The sequence below is a fragment of the Thermobia domestica genome, chromosome 14 (assembly GCF_964235325.1).
Source record: "Thermobia domestica chromosome 14, izTheDome1.hap1.1, whole genome shotgun sequence".
Taxonomy (NCBI): domain Eukaryota; kingdom Metazoa; phylum Arthropoda; class Insecta; order Zygentoma; family Lepismatidae; genus Thermobia; species Thermobia domestica.
In genome coordinates, this window is record NC_137467.1 from 4,992,261 (window position 1) to 5,018,940 (window position 26,680).

Below are 26,680 nucleotides of genomic sequence, written 5' to 3' on the forward strand. Positions count from 1 at the left end.
TCAATACAACGACCCAGTTTCCTATTTCTTATTCTGATTAACCTTGGCGAGGTTTCCATGTACGAAGAAAACTCAAATTTTCACACTGCACCGCACTTGATTCCAATTGTAGGGTACACTGGCGAATATTTGCGGTTTTTCTTGAGCCGATATTATCCCGGATGAATTTAAACCAGTAATCATGGTTCCATAAATCTCCCATCCTTCCTTGATCATTTGACACAAACCGCATGAAAATCGGACTTCTGATGGAAATTCTAAACGCAAATGAAATCCGTGAGTTTTTTTAAATCACCCTGTACCATAGTTATTATCGTGTTATAATATCAATTATTACTGAAACCGAGAGTAGTAGCATGTTTAGACCACCTATAATTTCATGAAAGACTTTAGAGTGGAGACGGAATATATTATTCTGACGTTTAATTGATTTCAGAAAATCATTTCTCGATATCTGTTAGAGTTTTCACTTTTAACACATTGATCGCCTTGTGTATCACAGGTGATACACACAGCGTGTTCCACCTACGCCTCGTGTATCATTTCTGATACACAACGAACGTTCTTTTCACCGCCACGTGTATACGATCTGATACACAAGCTGGTGTATTTAACACATCGTACCTGTAGTCAGGGCGCTGGTAAATCATATTGCAGCAGTAATTATGGCATAAGTTGAATACTTTAAGCAGGTATTCCGCCTACGGTTCATGTATCATTGCTGATACACACCAATTTGGCGCTGGCAGTAAAATTTTCAAAAAGTACTCTGGTAATCAATGTGTTAAACGATCAACGTTAAAACCGGAAGAAACTGAATTCTTCCACATCCGGATTCAGTAGACAGAGTCGAGATGGGATATATTTTTTGAGATGTTTAATTGATTACAAAAATCTACCCGTTGTTATTTATTACGGTTTTTATTCTATGGTGAACAATCTTAAAACCGGATGTGGTTGATTTCTGGCACTTCCGGTTTTCGAAGAGAGAGATTAAAGTGAAAATGGAATATATTTTGTGGCGTTTTCGGGATCTCAACACTCGAGTGATTTCAACAGTAAATACTCTGGATTTTAAGTCTAAATATTAAGAAATAATAATATCTATATGTGGATAAAAAAATCTTCTAAGGACCATGATAAATACATTATACAAGAAATAAAGACAAAAAGAGGCACACAATTAGCAGCGAGAGTCGCACGAAATATTTTCGTTCCAGCTTGCAACAACGAACTAATTGACAAAGCATGTGAGTGCGCAGAAAAAACGCACACAAAATACGAAATACAGAACGGGCATCGCATTCCAAAAGCAGCGTTGATATTCTCAGGCAAAATATGCTTTTAATTTTTGTTCATATTGAAACTTGTTCGCATTCCATGGATCATAGTGTAGGGTAAATTATCCGAATATCGCCACCAATTCGGAATATTGGAAATAATTCATTCATTTTCAACAACAAAGAGAAAAATTAATAAAGCATTAACTACCTAGGACCTTGTTCTAAAATGAATGTTCTGTATCAGAAACCAGCTACAACATTAGAACAAGTTTTCTTGCAGTATGTAAAACAGGCGATATTTCAAACATCTGAAAACAATACCGTCACTTACAAATCCCAGGATTTACAAAATAGAAACATGAATTTGATTGGTAGGTTTCAAACAAACATTAGAAGAGAACATAATCAAAAACACAGTAAAGTAGGCTGCAGCAAATAATAATATAAAATGTTCTATTAACCTTAACTAATATGTCCAACAAATATTAAAACAGTTCATCTAATGGATTCACCTAACGCAGATATATAGTGAAATTAAAAAAAAAAAAATGAAATGAAATCTTTAAGTTTAACGTCCCACGATTATGCCTGTTAGGCTAAAGGAGATGGTGATAATGAGAAATGAGTGAAATGGTGGAATGAAGAAAGTGGGAGGAAACGGGAGAACCCCGAGAAAACCCACGAGCACGGTGTTTGTCCACCTGTGAAACAAAGTATCCACCGTCCAACGATACAGAGAATCTTGTTCTAAAATGAACATTCCTGGCAGAATCCAGCTCTCTCTTTCTCTCTCTCTCTCTCTCTCTCTCTCTCTCTCTCTCTCTCTCTCTCTCTCTCTAGGTCACAGTTTTCATGAGACCTCATCTTGCATTCCACACATTGTATCCCGGAACTTTTGTCTTTTTTATTAGTAATAAAACTTCCCACAATCATCACAAAAATTGTCTTTCTGATGGTGCCTTTTTAGTAATAAACTGATTTTTGACTCATACAACTGCGGTTGGACTACATCTCTTTCGAGTTATCTGGATGGTCCAGCTTTTTTCTTTAATTTCATCTTCCTGATTTTCTTTGAAGCTAGTGATTTCCCATTGGAAGATCCTTCAAATTCTATCAGCAGTTTCTGTATCAAAATAATTGATTTGCTGTTAAATTATTTTCTGCAAACCAACTATGAATCTTGGGTATTGACAAAATCTCATCCACGCTCCTTTGCTCTAGGGAGTTATCCTCTGGAGTTTGTAATGATCGCTTTCGTTTATCATGATAAAAGTTAGAAGTTAGAAGTAAACACAATTTCTGGAAACACGTTTAGTTCATAGACTAATTTTTGTTGCCTTAAATCTTGAAATCGTACGTGAAGACGAAGAGATTAGCGGAAGATTGTGGAACATGGAAGCTTCTCAGTTGCAGCAAGTGACCTGTCAATAATGGAATAATACCTAATGATGATGAAACAGTGATGAAAACCTTGAAATAACGTTTTGAAAAGTTGTTGTCCTGTATCACGCTCGAGCAAAAAAGCCTCAAAAGCAGTTACTTGTTCAAAGGTTTCCCGGGATACATTTGTTGAAATGTGTCTTTGGTTTCTCTCCAGGCTACTTTCAGAGAATTGAAGCAGCTCAAATCAAATGGCTGCAATGAGAGAATGGCGATATTACTAATGAGCGGTATGGCGGTATTGTCTGCATTATATTATTTTTGTTATTCATTACCGTACTCCATACTAATGAAAGAAAACATTTTCTCTATCACTTGGAATGAGCTAAAGTCTTATGTGGTGACAGTTGTAGAATTGTATGTATAAAACAAGAAAAACAAGGCAGTACTTAACCAAGATGTTTCTGGGAAAATTGCTAATGTTTTTGTTTCCTCAGAGAACACAGCGTATCTTCTTCCACAATGACTCAGACGAACTGATTATAAGGGAATTTCCCGGAAATGCGTCAACGTGTTAGCTGACAACCAACAAATATGTCCACAAAGAACCAGCCATTCAACAATGTTGGTAGATTCTCAAACTAAAATTACGCGCTTCAGCGGCGATATTCTCGACATGGCGATATTTGATTCATTTAACCTATATGGAACAAACCTCAAAATGACTTTTGTTTTAGTTTAGCATCCCATTATTACACCCTTTAGGCTAAAAGAGACGGGTGATTAATGACATTGAATCATATGATATTAAATGTTTGTGCTCTTCCACTGCGAATCGAACCTAGGACTATGCAACACCAAAGGTACCTGTGCTAGCCACTAGACCACTTAGTAGGAGCCGCGATGACTCAGTGGTAGAGCGTTCATCTCTGGTGCATGGTGTCATTGGTTCGATCCCAACTCGCACCAAGTGAGCTTTGTGGTGGACAAACACCGTGTGTGTGGGTTTCCTAGGAGTTCTCCCGTTTCCTCCCAGTTTCTTCACTCCATCATTTCATTCATTTCTCATCATCACTGTCTCTTTTAACCAGTGTTGCCAACAAGTTGGTACAAAAAGTCGCTAAACAGGACATGAAATGACTCCAATTTTGGGTGAAAAGTCGCTAAAAAATTTTTCGTGGAGTTTTGCCTTTTTCATATATATATATATATGATATATATATAAGATACGTGATCAACTGAAGCGATAGTACTATATACGCTAAAAGAACGTATATGAAAGACTCATATCAGGGTCGGATTTAGGGGGATGGAAAGGTGTACGTCCAACCCCCTTCGTTGTAAATATACACTACCTAAAGTGAGAAGGTAGCAGTGAAAATTGCAACACTTTCCGAAAATTCCTGCTGTCATGTTTCCGTTTCGGCTTAATACAATGTGAAGTTTTGCAAAATCGTTAGTTTAAGTCGATTTTCTAAAAGTTGAAAGAAAACGATTTACCGAGAACAGACACTTAGCATTTCCAGGGCATTTCCTCACTCACACTAGAGATGCCTAAAGGCATTTAAAAAATTGCAACTGAATTCAAATGTATTGGTAGTTATTGGTGCACTCCCCCTCAGAAAATCCTAGATCCGACCCGACCCTGCTCATATATAACTAACAATAATTTCACTTATATATATATATATATATATATATATATATATATATATATATATATATATATATATATATATATATATATATATATATATATATATATATAGCTTTATGATCAATTTTGCTTCAACGAAATCAAAAATAAGTTTAGAAAAACGAACAAACGTCAACTAGGAAAAATCTTACTTCACTTCTACTCACGCTTCTACAGATAATCTGTTTGCTATCGTTAATGAATTATTTGTACCTCTAAACGGAAGCTCTGTAAATTAAAGGACATTAAAAGTTGGAGTTGGTCCCCGTGAGAAAGTAAGAGATAACAGCAATCAAAGCGAGAATATATAGAGAGATAAATGTTATGTACTTTTCCCAGCTCGTCAACATCTGCACTGATTCAAATAAGCAGAAGGAAAATAAACATATATCTGAACTGATTCGAGCTAATAGTACTTATTTTATGATAAGTTTTTCGCAGCACAAAAGTCGCTAGATTTGTAAATAAGTCGCCAAATCGTCATCCCAAAATCACCAAAAAAGTCCCTAATCGGAAAAAATATTTTTTGTCGCTATCCTGGAATGTGAATCCCCTAGATTTAGCGACTTTTTCCCCAAATTGGCAACACTGCTTTTAACCTTGCCGGTATAATCCTGCGACTTAAAACTCAAATATTTCATTTCATTTTAGATTGGCTACTAGAGCAGTCAATAAAGAGCTGGAACAAACCTGCTAAATGGACATTTGAAAAATAAGAAAGTAGGTAATGTCTGTGCTTATACTAAACTTTGCTAAGATTAATGAAAGACTTTTTTTTCACAACAGTGAAACACGAGTTCTTTTATAATGCAGGTGATTGACATTTCCCTGTTGTGATTACTGCAATATTATCTATTGTATTGAACTATTATTTACTGGATAACGTGGAACTTTTTTTTAACAAAAATTCTTTCTTGCAATGAATAGTGTTTATTAGGAAAGGTATTTGATTTATAGAGTAAGCCGTCAGAGTCGAGAAGAGTATTCAAAAAGCACAGACTTCATTGTCATTCAATCTACTACAAAGTACTCCGCCTACGATTTCCACAAACTGGAGAGCTTTTGCCATTTTGAATTGACTCTTCATTAACTTTGAATTCACAAAATCAAGTCGAGATTTCATTGTAGAGGGCATCTCATTCTCTAAAAAAGCACTCAACAGTCAACAATCGAGTTGTAGAATTCAGGAATTGTCGTTTAAAAGAAGCTTTCAAAACAAACTATAGATAAGTAAATTACGCTCCACGAATTGGAAAGTTCATCCTATTAGTTGAAAACATAATTGATACTGAATTGTTTAGATCCAATCATCGTTTTGTAACAGTTAATTATCCAGAATTTCTTTCATCTAGTCCTTTTTTTTTTTTTTTTTTTTGTTATTTATATCCGTAAGCTTTCATCTCGTCGTTTGTAATTAGATATTGAGATCAACACCAGGTCTTTCACCAGTAAGAGGATAACATTTTACTTGTTTTCTGTTTTGCTGTTTTCATCAACCTGTACCTACGTATCCGAATTCCTTCAATATAAATATCTGACAAGATGATTTTGTGATAAAGTTTGCCTCTTACGTCAAGATAGAAGCAAGATAATTGCTTGTTTCTATTCTATCGATAATGGGACATTAAAAAAATAGTGCCTTCGAAAACGAAGATGTTAGTATAAGTTTAAAGGAGGATATTAATATTATATGTTCGATCTTGACTACTAAACGTTACAATGGAAAAGAGATAAGATTGCGAATTATATACGAGGAGCAGTCTAAAACTTTCTCTGGTATTTTGTTGTAGCTCTCTATTACCACAATATACGTACACAGTTACTTAATCACCATCAAAGTAAGCACCCTCGGAACACATACACACACACTTGCTTCACCGCTCCGGCGATTGCTGCAAACACAGGTGAAATGTCTCTTTTGGTATCTTCCGAAGTTCAGCCGTCACGTTGGTGAAACGGAAAACGTCCATTTTCAACGAACTTAAAAAGTTCGTTACTGAATTCTCTATGTATGTCCGTCTGTCTGTTATTTGCGATTTTTTTTCAATTTTGAACACTGCATTCGATAGAGCATCAAAAAATGTCAGAGAAAGTGATTAAATTTTTCGCGTCACTCTTACCGTTACCGAGATATTGGTCAAAAAATGGCCGATTTCCATAAATTTAAGGACCCATATCTCGGGAACCGTACACTGAGAAAAAAATGTAGGTGATAAATACTTAAAAAGATAGGTTACCTGCGTAATTCCTGTAGTTTTTGGACTTAACGTACAGCAGACGTATAAGTGAAAACGTATGTTTTATAATACTTTCTGTATAAGTGTTCCATCTATACGTACTTTCTGTATGAAACAATGTAGGCGATCAGGAACTCACATAGAAATGGACGTATATAGCATATAGCTGACGAAAGTAACATAAGTATATGTATGTTATATACGGAAAACTGTTAGATGTCAGACATCCTGCAAGGGCATGATGTAACACCTAAGGGCAGTGCCTATGTAGCATACGGATAACGTATGCTCCGTACTGATTTCTATAGTAAGCAAGAGGATACCGTATATTTGAACAATATACCGCTGTCCGGAGAACGGATTTTTCTCTGTGTAAGTCATAGAGAGATCATATTGGTGTTGATCAATATCTAAAAGAATGGTAAACATTTTGGTACCAAACAGTTACCGGTGACCACTCTCCAACTGGCCAGTTGGCCAGTGGCTACCAATTAATATCGGTACGAAAATGTTTAACATTCTGTTAGGGATTGATTACCACCAATATCATCTCTCTATAACTTACCGTTTCCGTGATATTGGCCAAAAAATTGTCAATTTCTACATATTTAACGAGCCATAGCTCGGGAACCATAAGTTGTAGAGAAATGATATTGATGTTGATCAATACCTAAGAGGATGGTAAATATATTGGTACCAAATAGTAACCGGTGGCCATTGATTAACTGTTTACTGGCTAACTGGCCACCATTCCCCAGATATTGGTCAAAAGTGTTCGAATTTCTAGATATTTAAGCAGCCATATCTCGAGAACTGTGAGTCATAGGGAAATGATATTTTGCTAATTTTTGAGAGAAAGAAAAGAAGGTGTGGATAAAAATATTTACTTTTAATGTAAGAACAAGCACAGTTATCCTTCCCGCTCTATCTCTCCATTCTTTTTAAGTTCGTTCTGGCAATGCTCTTGGAGCATTCTCAACTGGTTAGTTTTGGGAAGAGCTAAACATCCGATGGTGCTAAACTGTTTCTATGGCTTATCAAACTCTCTGAATAAGATCTTCCCCAATTTGCACATGAATTTGATGTTTACGCGTTACTTAATCTGAAATTACTCTAACTGATCATCACTTCACACTTCTCCGTTCAGATAGACTATTCGCGCTCTGCCTATTAAGACATATTTGCACTTGTCAAAATCATTATTTCGCAACCTGAGGACTATATTGCACAAGCTTCATTGTAGTTGGATCACAAATACTAAAAATGCAACAACATTCCGGGAACTTTTGGCTATCCCTCGTATTAGTGTGGAGGATTGACTTCGAAATAACAACGGAGACAATGCCAATCCTTGGGGCACACCACAGAAATGAAGAAAAATATAAAAAGAAAGGTTAATTTGTTCAAATAAGCAATTCCGTTCTCTATGAAATGTAAACGAGTTTCATACAGACAAAAGGTAGATAGAAGTTACGGATTAATTCGTTTCTATTTTGCATTCTTTATTAGCAGCGTGGCTATATATTAAGAGACGTATACTTCAAAGTAGAATCTCAGTTCCGGGAGGATCTGAACGACTTTGAGGAATTCTATCCTATCAAACTAGGAATCAGACTTTTGACTTTGTGTTCCAAAAACACACGACTCTTTGTAATCATGGAAGCTAAACAATGTAACTTAGGTCAGTTCCTGAAAATTGTATTAGTAACTTAGTTTTTTAAAATCTCAAACAGGATCGGCGAGATCCTGAGTATTCTTGGACGCAATCTATAGCTTTTTATTTGGTTGGGATCACGCAAGTGAGACTTAAAATGGTGTTATGTCAGGTTCATCAATCACTACACACGATAACTCCTCGAGGATGCAATTTATATATATATATATATATATATATATATATATATATATATATATATATATATATATATATATATATATATATATATTCATAATAGACCACTAGAACGATTATTTCGACCCATTCGTTAATTGAAATGAAACTGAAATTAAATATTTAATTTTAACGTCCCATGATTATGCTCTTTTAGGCTAAGGGAGTGAATGATGATGGAAAAATTGGTGGAATGAGAAAATGGGAGGAAACGGGAGTACTCCGAGAAAACCCACGAACACGATGTTGTCCACCACAAACTTATTTGGCCGGGGATTGTACGAGGGACCCCACGCACCCCAGATTCCAGAAGTAATCGCCCTATCACTGAGCCACCGTGCCTCCAAAGGGTTCGTTAATGGAATTAATCCGTTATCATCCTAATGTATAACAGTCACTTACGTCCATTGAATTCTGTTTATGTATTAGATAGCTAGGGCAATTATCTTGATTGTGTTCCTTAATGCACTCAATCCGTTAGTATATGTTAACGGGTAACAGTGACTACCGTTCGTTAGTAATCCACATGATAACTCTTGAACATTTGATAATAGAATAATTATAGTTCGTTAAAGTGAATCGGTTAATATCTTGACGGTGAGTTTAACGGTAGCTATTCTCTCTTTCAATTTCTGCTACTGAAGCAATAACAAAAGGCAATTAAAGTTACATATCCCGCCGTTAGATGGCAACAAACATCCTCCACGGTTGACACCTTCCGGATGAAATTAAAACTTGTAGTGTGTGATTCTTTTTACTGTCTACCAAGTTTGTTTTCAATATTTTCAACTTACATGTTTAATTAAACAAAAGAACCAATGTACCACTGAGTATCCGGCACATTGTTTGAGAATACCACAAATACTCAGACCTCAGAGAACATTTTGAACTGCCTAATAATGCTGGTCAGATGTTGAGGGATAAATCTGCTTTGTTGACCGTAGGTTTCGTTCTATATTTGTGTACGTAAAATTTGCAGATCGCAATGCAATGCAAAATGCAATGAAGAATTATGGCTGCTATGTCTATTATCGCTAAGTAAAACACAATCTTTTTTGGTGCGTTCAAGCGGAAAGAAAAAGTTAACTTTGTCTGAGGTTTCTCGCTTTTCAATTTTCCTGTTATGTTTTATTACTGTTGGTATTCTTTACATATTTTCTTGTCATATGTTCTTTATTTTGTTTATTCCTTTAGTCTCTCCACGACTTGCGTATTATAGTTATAGTAATGTTTGGATCTCTTATTTTCTAGAATTTTTGTTTGGACTCTGTTTTTTGAACTTTTATTTAGGATATTTAATGTAAAGAATGTACCAGTATCGGTCATCGGTCTTACCTTGATGGGGACAGATAACCTCACTGCTAACTTCGACATTAAATCATGATCGTTCTAAGGCTTTTCTTAAAAAGAAAAATCTGCATATTTGGTTGTATTATAATTACAATTCTGTTAGTTATTTTTGTAGTCAGATGAGGTTTCTTTATTTCATTATTTTTAGCTTTACCACGACCACTGTTTCTAAAAATTTTCTTTACTTCTATTACATTACTTATCTTATGTTTGATTTATACAGAGTGTTTCAAAACAACACCGACAACGTTTGGGAGCTGATTTCTGACACAAAATAAGATAAAAACTACAGACCAAACTGGGTGCACAAATGCTTCCTTTCGGAGTTATAGGCTGTCAAAAACGTGAAAAAAAAATTTTAAAGGTCCATAGCTCTAATACTGTGGGACCTGCCGTAGTCAGGTCAAGACTTCACTTAGGAACTAGTGCCTGCTCTATCCAAATATCCATGTTTCAGAATTCTGCGGTACTTTCGCAACAATTTTTATAGAGGTAATTGGTAAGTACTTCAAATTATATACCCGTAGCCAAACTCCCTCCATAAAAATTGTTGCGTGAGTACAGTACCTTAGAATTCTGAAACATATATTTTTGGATAGCACACATATTAGTTCCTAAGTGAAGTCTTGACCCAACTACGCGTATGGTAGATCCCATAGATTTGTAGCTATGGACCTTTGAAGTTCATTTTTCATGTTTTCGTCAGCCTATAACTCCGAAAGGAATCATTCGTACACCCAGGTTGGTCTATACTTTTTGTGTTGTCTTGGTGTCATGTATCAGCTCCCCAACGTTGTCGGTGTTGTTTTGAAACACCCTGTATATATATGGAAGTCTTTGATCACTTTTTAAATTTAACTTAAGGGCTTCTTTTATGAGGTAGTTTGTGCGCCATTTACCTTTTCATCAGGAGAATGAACAACTTTCCCATTAAACACCATAATAAATCAATTTATACTGATTATATATATTTTTCGTACATGTGTGTCTTTCAGACATAAAAGCCTAGTTACCGAAATAGTAAGAAAAAGAGACATCGAGTTCCAGTAGTATACTTAAGTACATGGAAATGCACAATACCAACCGAGCAAGGCTATGTAATAATATGTAAAAAACAGTATCACGTAACACTTTCAACACAATAACTGTGTCTTCATCAGACTTCCACTCCTTCTGGCTGCTTGGAGTGGAAGTCTGATGAAGACACAGTTATTGTGTTGAAACTGTTACGTGATACTGTTTTTTACATATTATTACATAGCCTTGCTCGGTTGGTATTGTGTATTAGTACAAAATGGAAACAAGGCCTGATAGAATAGACATGGACATGCTAGCATTGTTTGTTAACATTGTAAGAGTTAATTACAAAAATCTGTGTAAGAAACTTTTTTTTAACTCTGAAAGAAGCTTCAGATGGAGGTCTTAAAGATGAAATATGACCAAAACGTGCATTTGATTCCGTTGTGCGCTAAACAAGTCATATATATATATTACGGACGAACTTACAAAGGATATCCAAAAGTTAGCACCGTGGGATATGCTATTTGCGGATGACACCATGCTGGTAAATGAGACCCAGGGAGCTCTGAAAGAGAAATTATGCAGATGCCTTGCGAGGAGCATTTAAAAGAAAAGGGTTTAGAATTATTAAAACTAAAACAGAATATTCACATTGTCCTTTCGGGAAAAATACAGGGTGGTCCTAAAATAGGTATACACACCTGCATTGATCAAGTATAACATTGCAGTTTATGTATTTATTTGCTTCAACTGCTTCAGACTTAAGTTATGAGTAAAAAGACGTTAAGAACAAATAATTAAAAAAGCTAGGTCTACTTGTTTGATAACAATAAGAAATGATAATGACGGGACGGGACTGTATATCTACATTTGGGCCACCCTGTTTAATTCAAAATACAATACGACTGAACGGAAAAGAGATGGTAATGACGAAGAGATGCATGTACTTGGGATCAATTTGGCAGAAAAATGAAGGAATAGAAACAGATGTAAACAGCAGAATTACCCGCTGTTAGACGAAATGGAGAGAAACGGCATGAGTGTTGTGTGACGGTAGGATACCAATATGCCTTAAAAGAAAAGTTTACAAAAAACAGTAGTGAAAATTGTCTTATTACATGGAGCGGAATGTTGAACGACAAAGAAGAGAGAGGAACAGAAGGAAGAGGAAAAGAAGAGAGAGGTAAAAGAGAGAGGAACAGACGGGAGAGGAAAAGAAGAGAGAGAAACAGACGGGACAGGAAAAGAAGAGAATAGACTGGAATAGTGGTGACGTCATTTCCTCTCCGTTACCATGGTGATCGCCATTTTGTTTTCTATACAAACGTGAGTGTGTAAATGAGGTACTGAGTAAACAATGGCTGTGAAATTATTTAGAATTTTTAAATACTTTGAGAACGAAGTAAAGTTGGTGGAAAAAGGCGAAAATGCTCCTGAATCAAATTACGTGTCTTCCGTAATGTATGATGGTGAATTTAAATATTTAAAAGGCAGAGTGGAGGCAAACAAGAACTGAAGTTGAGGTAAGTTTGTATCCATTATTTGTTAATATAAATGCCTCGATGGATTGCACAGAAGGGGAACAAACCTTGTGCAAAGATCTTGTTGATTTGTCAGTATCATGTAATATTACAATTGTGTGTTCTGATCAAATCATATTTGCTCATTTATTTTGCCTTAGTAATTTTACGTTTACGATTAAGATTTTTATGTTGCCTACAGAATATTGAAAATCTTTAGTGAAGAATTCTAGGATATTGCTTGTTCCATTTCTGCTCAATTACATTAATGCTTACAATCAAATACATAACATATCACCATTTATGCGTTATTTCTCAGCCTTCGCTCGTGTTTGTATAGAAAATAAAATGGCGATCACCATAGCAACGAAAAGGATGTGACGTCACACTATTTCAGTCTATAAAAGAAGAGAGGAAAAGAAGAGAGAGGAACAGACGGGAGACGAAAAGAGGAGAGAATAAAAGAAGAGAGAGGAACAGAAGAGAGAGGAAAAGAATAGAGAGGAACAGACGGGAGAGAAAAAGAAGAGAGAGGAAAAGAAGAGAGAGGGACAGAAGTTGCATGTTGCGGAAATGAAGATGCTGCGGTGGATGTGTGAAGTGACACGGAAGGACAAAAGTAAGGATTAACTGGTCCGGAGAACAGTAAAGCTGAGACCAGTAATAGAAAAACTGCAAGAAAATAGACTGAGATGGTTTGGACATGTAAGAAGAATACTTTTGAAATACATATCTCCCCCAGTAGCTGCTATAGAAATGAGTGGGAAACGAGCCCGAGGCTGGCCAAAGAAGAAGTGGAGAGATAGTGTTACTAACGATATGGTGCAGTGTGACGTAACAGCGGATATGACACAAGATAGAAAGAGGTGGACGACAGCACCCAGCTAACTCAGAAACAAAGACTTAGAAGCACAAGAAGAAGAAACAAAAAATTACCATAAAAGTTATGATTTTTTTTTCAAGAATCCCCTAACTCATAATTAGACCGCTTTGTAATTTATGCTTTATAAGTTCTTGGGTGTCTAAAATAGCCGTAAGGAAGTAAATTAGTCTTTGAAGAAAAGTTACCAGCAAGACAATAGTTGAGGCTGACTGGAAAAGTGTGTATCAGTTCTGCTGGAAGAGCTCTCTCTCCATTTCGTACTACATCACAAAATGTTTGTGCGAACTTATTTTAGGTTTAAAAATAAGAGGAAAGCAGTTATCCCCGCGATATCTTGAACTATTTTAGAAATTAGTATTGCACACAGAATGAGACGTCCTTGTATTACAAAAAAGAATATTTAAAGAAATAGAGCATTGTATACCACAAAATTAACATCGAGAGTTTTCACAAAGAGACGTCTTCAGTTCAGTTTAAGTATGTTGTTGTCGTAAGATGTTCTTTTGTGAATCTTGTAAAATAAGATGTATATATATATTTGTCTTCTCTGTTCTTTGTAGCCCTCTCGGAGAGATCTTTCGTGCTCGTCTGAGACAATTTCCGGCGCTTGTCAACTGTTGCACAATTGATTGGTTCTCAGAATGGCCTGACAGCGCTCTACAGGTAAGACGTAGTATATTATTATTTTCCATCTTAGAAACAAAAGCAAAGACGATGTATGAAATAAAATTACTATTATTATTTTTTTTAAGTTTAATGTTCCACGATCGTTAACTAAAAGAGACGGACAAAGATGTTGAATGAACTTTCATAAGGACAAAGTCACTTGATACATAAACATTAAGGTAGTCCGGCGTACACCTCTTCACGTCTGACGAAAGCCAATGACTTGCTAGTGTGATGTTGTCGTATTTCCTTTCATATATATGCATAACGTGAAGCATTAACAAATACACACTGAACACCAATTTTCTCACTTTACTATTATTTCCACTCGAATGACTCACTGGTAAGGCGTTGATCTCTGGCGCGTGGGGTCCCCGGTTCTATCCCAGCTCGCGCCAAGTAAACTTTGTGGTAGACAAACACCGTGTGTCTGGCTTTTCTCGCGGTTCACCCGTTTCCTCACATTTTATTCCACCATTAAATTTAGTTCTTATTATCACCGTTTCCTTTAGTCTAGAAGCCATACACGTGGGACGTAAAACTTAAAGATTTCATTTCATTTCCACTCGAATGAACAATATCACTTATAACGCAGCTACATCACACACACAAACACTGGATCAATATATATATATATATATATATATATATATATATATATATATATATATATATATATATATATATATATATACGAGGGGGTATCGTAAAGCTTTAATTATCATCAGGAAGTTATTAAGATATGATGATGAAGTTTTGTCAGCGTTATGTTTGGTTCTTATGTGCATGATGTTGAGAGAATTAGCTTCTAAGATTGTCATTATTTCTACAGGGTGTGCCAAAAGTGACCAAAGCGCAAGATTGATAAGATTGAGGTTAGCAGAGTGATAAAGTTCCTGCATTTGAAGGGTAATAATGCCAGACAGATTCATGACGAGATGAAGGCTGTGTATGGCAATGATTGTCCATCTTGTGACACTATTGTAAAGGGGAAAAGAAAATTCCAAACTGGTCTTTTGTCCCTCACAGACCTGGAACACCATCCCTGACGGACGATGTGGCGACTGTGAAGAAAGTTGAGTGCTTAATCCTTGAAGACAAACATATAACTATCCAGACAATTATGAATGAAACTGGTCTCAATTATGGTAGTGTGTGGAAAATTATCCATCACGAACTTTACATGTCTACGATATCTGCACACTAGGTTCCCCGTTTGCTGATATCTTTTTTTCAGAAGTACCAGCTCATTCATCTCAAGTTGCTGTTGAGAAAGCAAGGGTGTGTGGCTTCCAAATATTGTAGCATCTGCCTTATTCTCCCAACCTCGTACCCAGTAACTGTTTCTTGTTTCCCCAAATGAAAACTCCGTTGTGTGGTCGCCATTTTGACAACACAGATGACGTCATTCATGAGTGGTTTAAAGCACAATGTGCAGACTTCTACAATGACGGCATTCATAAAGTGAATGTACGCTGGGAGAAATATGTAAATCTAGGTGGTGACTACATACAGAGGAGTTAACAACTACAAATCACAACAATCAATGTATCCTGATTTTTTTTTTTTTTTACTATGATAAAACTTCAATACCTACTTGTATATCGCCTAAGAGAGGGAACCACACACACACACACACACTAAAATCAAACGCCAAAATAAACCAGGTCCTTGTTCCTTCTATGTTATTTAGAAAGCAGAATGTTTGCTATTCACGTGTTATTTGAATGTATGTTGTTCATTCAACTTTTTTTTTTTAATATGTAAAACACAGAAGAGAAAATGAAACAAATGCTTCGAACGAGGAACATGAAAAATAAACATTGTTTTAAATTGACTTCTAAAAAACAAATGAAGAAACAAAAACTTAAAACAAAATACAAACCACTGGAAATAGATTCGTTTTTTCTTTGTTTTTTTTTTCTTTTCTACACGTTTAGAAAATATTTTTTTCTCCTTTACACATGCTAACATTCTGTTACGAAAAAACGTTTCCAAGCTCAAATAATATTTCACCCAAAGATCGGGTGAAGCAGATTGTATTAGGAAACGTCGCTTAACTTGTATTGTGTATTGTGAAAAGTGAACACGTCTTAAGCGTTCGGTGATTTAAGTCGGACTGTAATTACTATTTTAAAGATATAGTCGTATTTACAATATTGTTATAAAGAAATTAACGAAACGCTACTCTCCGAGTGTAGAAGAAATTTTAGCAGGTTAATTTTAGCTGGAGGGGTTAAATTTTGGAAGAAGATGCATAAATTTATTCTCCTCATATGGAACAAGGAAAAATTGCCATAAGAGTGGAAAGAATCAATCATTGTTACAACTCTCAAGAAAGGCGACAAAACTGATTATAATAACTATCGAGGCATTTCTCTTCTATCAAAATTCTATAAAATTTTCTCGAACATTCTGTTAGCCACATTCACCCCATACGCCGATGGGAGATAACCAGTGCGGATTTAGGCGAAATCGATAAACGATTGATCAGATATTTACCATTCGACAAATACTCGAAAAGAAATGGAAATACAATATCCAGATACTTCGATTATTTATTGATTCTAAAAAGCCTTATGACTCAGGAAGAAAACATTGTACATTGTTCCTACAAAATTTGGAATATCGAAAAAGCTAATTAGATTAGTTAAGATGCGTTTAAATGAATCCAAAGTATAATACTTCTTCAGGAACTTTCATATCCAGAATGCCTGAAACAAGGAAGTGCGTTTTCGCCATATAATTCAACTTTGTACTGAGTACGCTTTAAGAAAAATCAAAGATAGCAACTAGGCCATAGAGCTTAATCGTCTTTACATGGTTATGGCGTATTCTGATTACGTAAATCTGATAGATGATGATAGGAAAACAATAGAAAGAAATGCAGAGGTTTTATTAAACCCTTGCAGAGATATGGGGTTAGAAGTAAATGCAGAGAAAACTAAATACATGAAATTTCTCCGGGATCGCAGTACTGTGAACTATGGATACATCAAAATATAAAATAATGCTTTCGAAAAAGTGAAAAATTCAAATATCTAGAATCAATATTAACAGATGATAATCATATCTACGAATAAATTAAATGTCCACTGAACACGGGGCAATGTGTGCTATTATTTATTTTATTTTATTTTATTTTTATTTTTTTTTTTTTTTTTTTTTGTGTCCCGAATTCTATTGAGAAATTTCAGGCTAATATATATATATAACGATAATTATGTCTGCTGTACTGTATGGTTGCGAAACATGGTCGCATCCTCTGAGTGAAGAACGTAGAGTAAAAGTATTTGAAAACAAAATCCTGAGACGAATATTCGGAGGCAAGAGAAACGGGAATGAAGAATGGCGGAAACTTCACAATTAGAAACAGCATAATTTATATCGTTTACCAAACATTCTTAGAGTTATCAAGTCCCGGTGGCCAAGGTGCACAGGGCGTGTAGACAGAATGAAAGAAAGTGGAAACGTTTTCAAAATTTTAACTCAAAAGCTGATCTGAAACGACTGTTAGGAAGATCTAGGCGCCCCTAGGTCCAGTTGACTAAATTTAGAAGTTAGTGGAGAGCTTTTATGAACACGGCATTGAACCTTCGGCTTTCATAGGTCATAGAGTTAGTTAGTCGTATTCAGTAGTACAAGTTCTTCAGGGAGTATGCATGTCACATTACGAAGAGCAAAACAATATTTGATACACTCTCCTAATTAAAAGTTTATAATGCTACAGATGTATATTTAAATAATCAGAAATTTTCTTCCAGCAAACTAAAAAGTATCCGTTATTGTTAGCAACGAATGAGATACATATCAACGCTTCAAAAGTTCGTTCTTTCGATATTCTACATTTTCAAGTACTCTAGTAATCCAAGTTAAAAGATTAAGAAGACAACAAAGATACAGTCCATCCAAGATAGTGGTGACATGTAAATAAGGTGTAGTCATTTTATTTTTTATTTTATTAATTTATTGAGACCCCGCATAGCGTAGTCACTAACACTATCGCCTTGGGTACAAGAGGTCACGGGTTCTGTTTTCGAAGCGACACTACCCTAACAGCACAGGATGTGCTAGGCATGTGCCGTTTAGGTGTCCCAGCTACTTTTTAGATACCCGACACTTGGCACATATGATATTCATGTGCTAAGTATGTACTTCAGCTACCTACAGTTATAGGTACTTGTTACATCTAATTGCTATTTGCAACTATGTACCACAAATATAGCATTTATATACTTGGCTCAGTTTCGCACTCTAATAGTCATTTGTTTTTATGTCGTCACTTGGGACATATATCTGTCATGTTCTAGGTACGTCCTTTAGGTACATACTGTTTCAAATACTCTAACAGCACAAGATGTACTAGGCATGCTACATTTAGGTGTTCTAAATTTATCTCCCACATTTGATACATTTGTTGCTTCTTTTTCTAAGCGATTGTGTACTAGAAGCAACAAACGCATCAACTTTATTAGATAGCAACTGTCGCTGATCATTTGAAAGTGAATATGGAAGAACCATGAGATAAAGTAAATAGACACTCGTCATTTTGTTATAAAATTACATTGCGACTAGATTTTATCTGGTCCCAAACGGTTATCGTCGAATATACGCGGTTAAAGGAGCACTCTGGTTAGCCAGAATTCAAAAGACCTCAACAATTTACCCCTCTACAAGCGACATTGTCTCCATCGCCCCCATGGCCAAGTCGGTAGAGCACGCGGCTAGTAATCCAAAGGTTGGTGATTCTCACCCACCTTAGGGTAGCCCTACATGTTTTTACTTGTTTAAAATGTTGTCAAGACTCACCTTAATGTAAACGCATTACGCATATAGGCGATTTAACATATTTTGGGGGAGTAATTTTGTGGTTCATTGCGCTTACGGCACGGGAAATATAAATAGAACATACTAAACACGTTCCCCAGGTACATGTCAGGCATGTGCCTAGGGGCGGACATAGACTTGAGTATTACTTGCCATCCATGTGATTTCTCTTTCAGAGCTGCATAAGGCACATACTGGACACATTTTCATGTACCTGAGGGAACATGATAGGCATATGCCTGCTATGTGATTGTGCTGTTAGTGTAGGTCGAAAAGGTGTAACAATTTTTCAGGTCAGCCATTCTAGGTGGGGTTTTCTCTGGGTTTTCCTCATTTACACCGGGAAAATACAGGGATGATACATAACATAGTAGTCTGAGGACTCTTCCTTCCCTCTCTATTACCTTCTTCCTCTCCAAGTCCACGGGCAGTGTGATCGCCTAGGGACGTGATTCCTCATATGTGTGTTAATCTAATCCCTGATTCATTATTATTATTATTATTATTATTATTATTATTATTATTATTATTATTATTATTATTATTATTATTATTAGCTGAACCTACGATCTGTACACACTGCATCATTCACATATGAGTATCAATCTCCTTGTCATTCCTCACAACATCTGTACATGCCCCTTTAAACCTACAACTGAAAGACATCTTGATAATAATTGGCAAGGGTTATCATAAAAGGGACATTTTCCCGATTATTTTTTTTCAATATCTCGCACCGTTTGCAAGATTTGAGCGTACTTCCTGTTCGAGTTTGTAATTTATGTATGATCAGTGTTTTCTTTCTTCTCCCATGCAATATGTGATAAGCAAATACATTACACACACAATTATAATGTCAGTGATATATGGTGTTCATTGGGTAAAACACTCCAAACAATGAAGATTCATCTTAGACTGAAGAAATGGTTATACTTCGTTTTCCATTATCATTTGGCCATGAAATAAACGCCTAAGACAAATACTAACACTCCGTACAGATGTGTGGAGTTGGAATGCATAATTCGCAGGATACGATCCTTTACATCTTAAAATTTCAATACTTCCAATGTACCCCTAATAACTGTAATAAAGATATAACGGGAATTTTTTTTAAATATAACTGAACAATCTATATACACAATATTAGGACTGAACAATCTACACAAAATTTGCAATCGATCAGTGAAAACGGTATCTTTCTAGAGCTTGTGGTTTCCGAGATATCATTGTAAAAACAATTGGCCACAAATATGTAAACTTTTCTTGACCACAAACTTATAAACCTAGGATTTTAATATATAGATTATTATTATTATTATTATGCGGATACAATAGTCATGGAATCATGACAGTTCGTACACTTCCAACACTTGTTTTATTACATTCCACCCACTTCATTTCCTTCCGTTTTTTTCTCTACCCATTCTCTTTCTCGTGGTTCTGATCTAAACAACGCACTCCTACGCCATATTATATTGCTGAGTTGAAAATTACTGCTTTAGACAAACTGACGCCCCCGTCGTGGGAACGTTAAAAAATAAGTCTTATAAATGAGAGCCTTTGGAAGTTTGTAACAGCATTAAATGTACGCAACTTTCCTTGTAGAACATGAATCCAAAGGGACCAAACCATCGCCCGACCGCTTCCAGCCACAGAAGCTTCAAAGAAGTTTAAAACCCCAAATTCTCATTACAGACTCATTTATATTGCAGCGACATTCAAAGGGCAACAGAATGTTTTTTTACATTTAATGAAGGGAGTTTCAATATTTCATACGTTCTAACTGTATAATCACAATTTCTTGTTGTGCATCAAAACCTCTTTCTGTTTAATAATTGAAAAACACAGGGAACGAAGTCGAAATTTTACGTTTTGGTTGAAACTCAGTAGTTGATATCAATGTCCACGTTTCGATAAGTACAATTTCCTATCATAATAGCACACTTATATAACGCATATGATATTTACAGTCAATAATTTTTATCTTATTTCCTGCTATATCTATACTCAACATGCTGTTTTTCCTAAGTTTAAAGTTCAATATTCTAAAGATGAAGAAGAAATGATCTTCCGCCTTTCTTTCTGACGGTCTTCAATTTGTAACTAGTTTTGCTTACTAATTTTCTATCTATATATTAAAACGCTAGGTTTTTATGTTTGTGGTCAAGAAAAGTTTATATGTTTGTGGCCAATCCTTTCCTCAATGAGATCTCGGAAACCACAAGTGCTAGAAATGTGCTGTTTTCGCTGGTCGATTCCAAATTTTGTGTAGATTTACCAGTTCTCATTCAAATTTTCAAAAAACTTGTCTTTGTTTTTCTATTCCACATTTTAGGCATTGTTTTTAGCCTATTAGTGTAATATTAGCACTAGAACGTTAAGGTTGATACCTTTCTGACAGGAAACCTGTAGAGGAGCCACGTATAGCGGGTTATAGACATTTCAGGCGCTTTTGCTTTAATTTGAATAACAAAATCTAGCAAGCTGGTAACTTGGAAGGCTTGTGGACTCACAATGAGGCGTACTCAGATATGAAATTATATATAAAAAAGTATTTAGGATTTAGATTTCTGGGCTTTCGCCATCTAAGGTCATTTAGCCCTTTACGTGTTTAAGGGATGACATCCCTCAGCGAGCATACTATCCAGGGAAAGGAAAGGAAGGAAGCAGCCTGTGACCTATAAGTTAAGTTCCATCCCGGCATTTGCCTGGTGTAAATGACGAAAACTGGAAAACTTCATTCAGGATGGCTAGCCTGAAAAAGCGCTTTACACTTTTTCGACGGAGTGTATAGGGAAAAAAATATTTGCATTTGATTTCATCTATTACTTACCGAATTTTGCCATAAACTTACTCCATCATTCTATATATATTAACATACTACATTTATATGCTTGTCTATAGCAATTCACTCCCTTTGTAAGTCTTCCTGTCCTTTACTTATGTTTGTAAAGGGATTTGCACAGATATAATGAGAAATGGAAAAGGGATTCACCCTCAAATTACAACTGTGCGCTGTGTAAATAGTACAGGTTCAACTACTATATATATGTAAATGAAAGTCACTATGCTTGAGACTCCATACCTCTTGAACTACCCGACCGATCTCGATTCAAATTTTCAACATAGATGAAGTTTGAACCTGGAATGACTTCTATCATTTCACTTTGACAGTGCAACTTAGGAGAGGGAGACATGTATAAAAAGGATCGAAAATGACCTATATTAGTGTCGAATCCATAGTTTTCGGGTTCGCTGAGACGAACAATGACACTTTCGTTGCCGTTTAAATCCAAATTCAGCACTTTACGTCCAAAATGAAACTATTCTCCCCGTGCGAAGAACGGGTATTCTGCTAGCTTAGGTATATAAGAAGGGAATAAATAATTGGTTTTCTTATTAGGAGTTAATTTATATTAAAAATATAGTTCATTACGATAAAATAAAATAAAATGAACAATTTATATAAGCTATAATTTTCTTTTTTAGAAATTTTACTTTCAATATTTAATGTTCAACATGTGTCAGTCGTTGGCCTTATGATGACAGGGACATAGCCTCGTTGTTGGTTTCCCCCATTAAACCGCATCTTATCAAATAATTAATCAATGCATATCGATTATCAAGGCTTAGAAACAATCACAATATTGTTGGTGTTTATATTAGATACACCGTACTTATTATTATTATTATTATTATTATTAATAATAATAATAATAATAATAATAATAATAATAATAATAATAATAATAATAGGCCGTGGCTCAGTGATAGAGCGTTCATCTCTGGTGCCTATGGTTCTTGGTTCGATCCAAGTTCGAGCCATGTGAGCTGTGTGGGGGACAAACACCGTGTGCATGGGTTTTCTCTGGGTTCTCCCATTTCCTCCCACTTTCTTCACTCCACCATTTTAAATTCTTTTCTTATAATCACTACCTCCTTTAGCCTAGCCGGCATAACCGTGGGACGTAAACCAAAGATTTTAATTCATTTCAATAAAATAACAATAATAATAATAATAATAATAATAATAATAATAATAATAATAATAATAATAATAATAATAATAATAATAATAATAATAATAATAATAATATATTAGTACTTTTACAATCTTTATAAAAACATACTATTCTACTCTGTTCATAGTTTTCTTTCCACCCAATTAGTTTTAGATTAAATAGTCTCAGGCAATATCTAGGACATATTGTTTAAGACTAATATACAGGGTGGTCCATTTATCTTGAAACATTATTGCAACATTTAAATTAAAACTTTAAAAAAGCATTGAAATTGTGTACGATGTAAATATCGATAGAGGAAAATTGTTTCACACATCCTCATTGTAATGAAATTAGCAATGTTTCCAAAACAACCTAAAGTATTATTTTTAAAACTACATCAGATTAATACTCGTTCCAAATACACAATTTAACCCTTGTGTATTACCGTGAAAAATATAACATAGGGGATACCGTGGAGTTTCTTTGAGACCCCAATTACAAATAAATAATTATTGGTGTTTCGTACAGAAATTTTATACAGATACATTTTTTTATGGCATTGCACTCTAACTCAAACCTGTCACCTTCGACATTAGTTACATTATCGTCAACAAAATAGAAAAATACTTGATAACCTCATCACCAGATAACAGACAGACCTACAACCCAGAATAGTCAAGTCATGTGTCATGCCATGTTCTTGGGGTTGCTGCTGGAAGTGACGGGTTTTAGCCCTTTGGGCTGATATTTAGTATCTCCCACAATCTTGTACATATAAGATTTACAGTGTGTTACTTACTTTACAAAATATAGCTGAGATAGGGACAACTAGCGAAAGGAGTTAGAAGTCCCCAGGGCCCTTGTACTTCTGCCTTTATCACTATTTAGACAAAAACAAGGTACTCGGTTCTGGAACCATGAAACGAGTTTGGGGAGATACTAAATGCCATCCACACTTTATTACTAGCTAAGGTTGTATTTGCATTATTAACACTTTGGGTTGATATTTAGTATCTCCCCCAATCTTGTACATATAAGATTATAATAAGCTGAGCTAGGTACAGCTAGCGAAGGGAGTTAGAAGCCCCCGGGGCCCTTGTACTTCTACCTTTATCACAATTTAGACAAAAACTAGGTACTCGGCTCTGGAACCATGATACAAGTTGGGGGGAGATGCTAAATGCCATCCGCCCTTTGAAACTAGCCATTTTGTCATTCACAAGCTGCTCAAAAATATAAGCAGATTTCAGGATATCTATTGTTTCAAACTGCAACCTGAGGAAGAAGAGACAAGGTCACAAACAATGTAGGTAACGCAAAACTTTTCTTCTTACTATACATTCAACTCCTGTATATACTGAAATAATTTTCGGGATCAACATATTAGTAATTTCTGCCGTCAATTAAGCATTATGCAAACTATTAATTTTGCTCGTTTGGTAAGAAGAAACAAGAATTTTAGGAATGATCTAAAAATGGATCAAAATATTGCGATTTTAGCCAAAAATTTAAGGAATGATCCAAAAAATGATCAAAACATGTCGGTCTTGACTAATAATTAGTTTCTGGATCAGGGACCACAAAATTTTTGAATTGCCCCTAAATCCAGTTTTCGTATTTTCATACGGAATAAACACATCATACTGAGTTAAAACATAGTTTGGGTTTGATTCTCCAGATATAATGGCCTACAAGAAAATTTTTTATTGAAATATATTGGATCTTTTGATCCAGAAAAGAGAGAAATAATTGATTACTTACATGAGTATTACCTTGGGGTCCTTTTACGACCTCAATGGTAAACAATCACTTTTTACATAACAGCAAAATAACGGCAAATGATATTCTGTGTTCAGTGTAATAAACATACACTTGGGAGAAAACACAAAAAGATACTTTTTTTTTTTTTTTTTTTTTTTTTTTTTTTTTTTTTTTAGATACTCATGTTGTTAGATTTAAGAGATATTCTACATTAAATATCGCCGAGGTCATTTTGGGACCCTAAGGTGGTGCACAAGGGTTAAACGTAAATTTACAGCACTATATACATTATTTAGTCTTGGAAACTAAGGATATACAGTATGACAAAAATAAAAATAATTTGAAAACTCTACCTAGTACAACAGAATAGCGCATGTGAGTACATTCAAAGTACCTTAGTGGTATTATCATAATAAACATAATTCGAATAAATAAGGAGGTTACAAATGAGTGAAAATTTTACTCTTTCTTAAAGAATTGATTTTAAAAAAACTGCTTAAATAAGTGTTACATTCAACCATGAAGAAAGTTTTAAATAGACCTAAAAATCATGATGCCATCTACAGGAATTTGATATCTCAAACCGTTCTGGAGATACGGTAAAGATTGTAACACTGCTTAAAAGTAGGTAATTTCGTAAAGTTTTTCTAATTATAATTACCAAACTTTATAGCTGAAATTGATTGATTACTCAATTGATTGGTGAAATTGATTGAAATTGATTGGACAATCAATTAATATTGCTCTAACGTTACACAACTAGAGGAAAGATAAATTATTTTTAGTTTTCCTACAAATACGTCATTTTAAGCATCATAGCATTATTTTTTTTCCTACAAATACGTCAATTTAAGCATCATAGCATTAATTATTTCCACAAATACGTCATTTTAAGCATCATAGCAATCTCTGTCGATGTTTTTGATTACCTAAGATTCCCATAACAATTACAATAGCAAGAACTATAGCCGTCAACCTCCGCTAACTTTCTTCTTTTTACTTCTTACAAACCCCTTGTCCTACTGATAAAACACAAAATTACACACATTACTTCAATGCTGACGTTCCTATTAAAGCCTGACCAATTACTCAAACTGCAAACTTAGACAGACTTTGTGTATTGTGTGGTTGGACGTTAGAAAGAAAGTCAAACCAAGGATATGTGCTAACTGTTAGTTATTATTAGCTCAACGAATTCCCTTGTGTCTTTGATATGTACATGTATATATATAAACCAGAGGGAAATTTCCTTTAATTAACGTGCTAAAATTTGTTCATTAGCGCTTTCATTTTCTATGAATGGAGAGTATCTGTAGGACGCAAGGTATAATTTATGAAATAAAAATTATGACCTATAGACTAAACGAGACGATGATTAAGGCAAGTGATTGATGGTAGAAGAATTGGTGGACTAAGAAATTGAGAAAGTGGTAGGAAACAGGAAAAAAACACTGACATGATGTTGCCTATCACAAATTTCCTTGACTGGGGATCGAACCAAGGACCCCACGCACCAGAGGTAAGCGCTGTACAACTTGTTTTAGAAATGTTAACTGATTCATTGAACGTATCTCAGTAGTATGTCTCTATTTTCTACTCGTTTTACAGTTATTTCGGGTCTAGGTCAAAACCCCCACAGCCAAAACCCCCACACTCAAAAAATGTCAAAACGCCCACACGATTGGTCATAACTCCCACAGAAATGGACAAAACAGCCACACATAGCAACGGTCATAATCCCCACATAAATGGACAAAACTCCCACACAAATGCTCAAAACTCCCACATGCAAAAATTGTCACAACTGCCACACAAATGGACAAAAACCCCACACAATCGGACAAATCCCCCACACTCTGAAATGATCGTGATTGCACGTCTTTGTTGCGGCTCTTTATGACGCCCACTTTAGTGTTTCTGTCATTAGAAAACAGTGCAAGAAGAATAGTTGCAACATCAGTTTAAGTGGAATAAAAAATGTTATTAAAAAGTACAAGGGCAAGACATGCAACCACGATCATTTCAGAGTGTGGGAGATATGTCCGATTGTGTGGGGGGTTTGTCCATTTGTGTGGCAGTTGTGACAATTTCTGCATGTGGGAGTTTTGTCCATTTGTGTGGGGGTTTTGTCCATTTATGTGGGGATTGTGACCGTTGCTATG

The 26,680-nt window shown here is 35.3% G+C and overlaps 1 protein-coding gene across 1 annotated transcript in view; it reads left to right on the forward strand.

Annotated features, from left to right (window-relative positions):
* The window catches only part of LOC145670651 (dynein axonemal heavy chain 1-like), a gene marked incomplete at its 3' end in the record, with an annotated part of 1,762,390 nt that overhangs the window by 1,240,769 nt on the left and 494,941 nt on the right, over window positions 1-26,680 (forward strand). Inside the window, 1 exon segment of the mRNA XM_081739441.1 lies at window positions 13,821-13,923. Within this exon segment, the coding sequence (XP_081595567.1) occupies window positions 13,821-13,923 (103 nt within the window).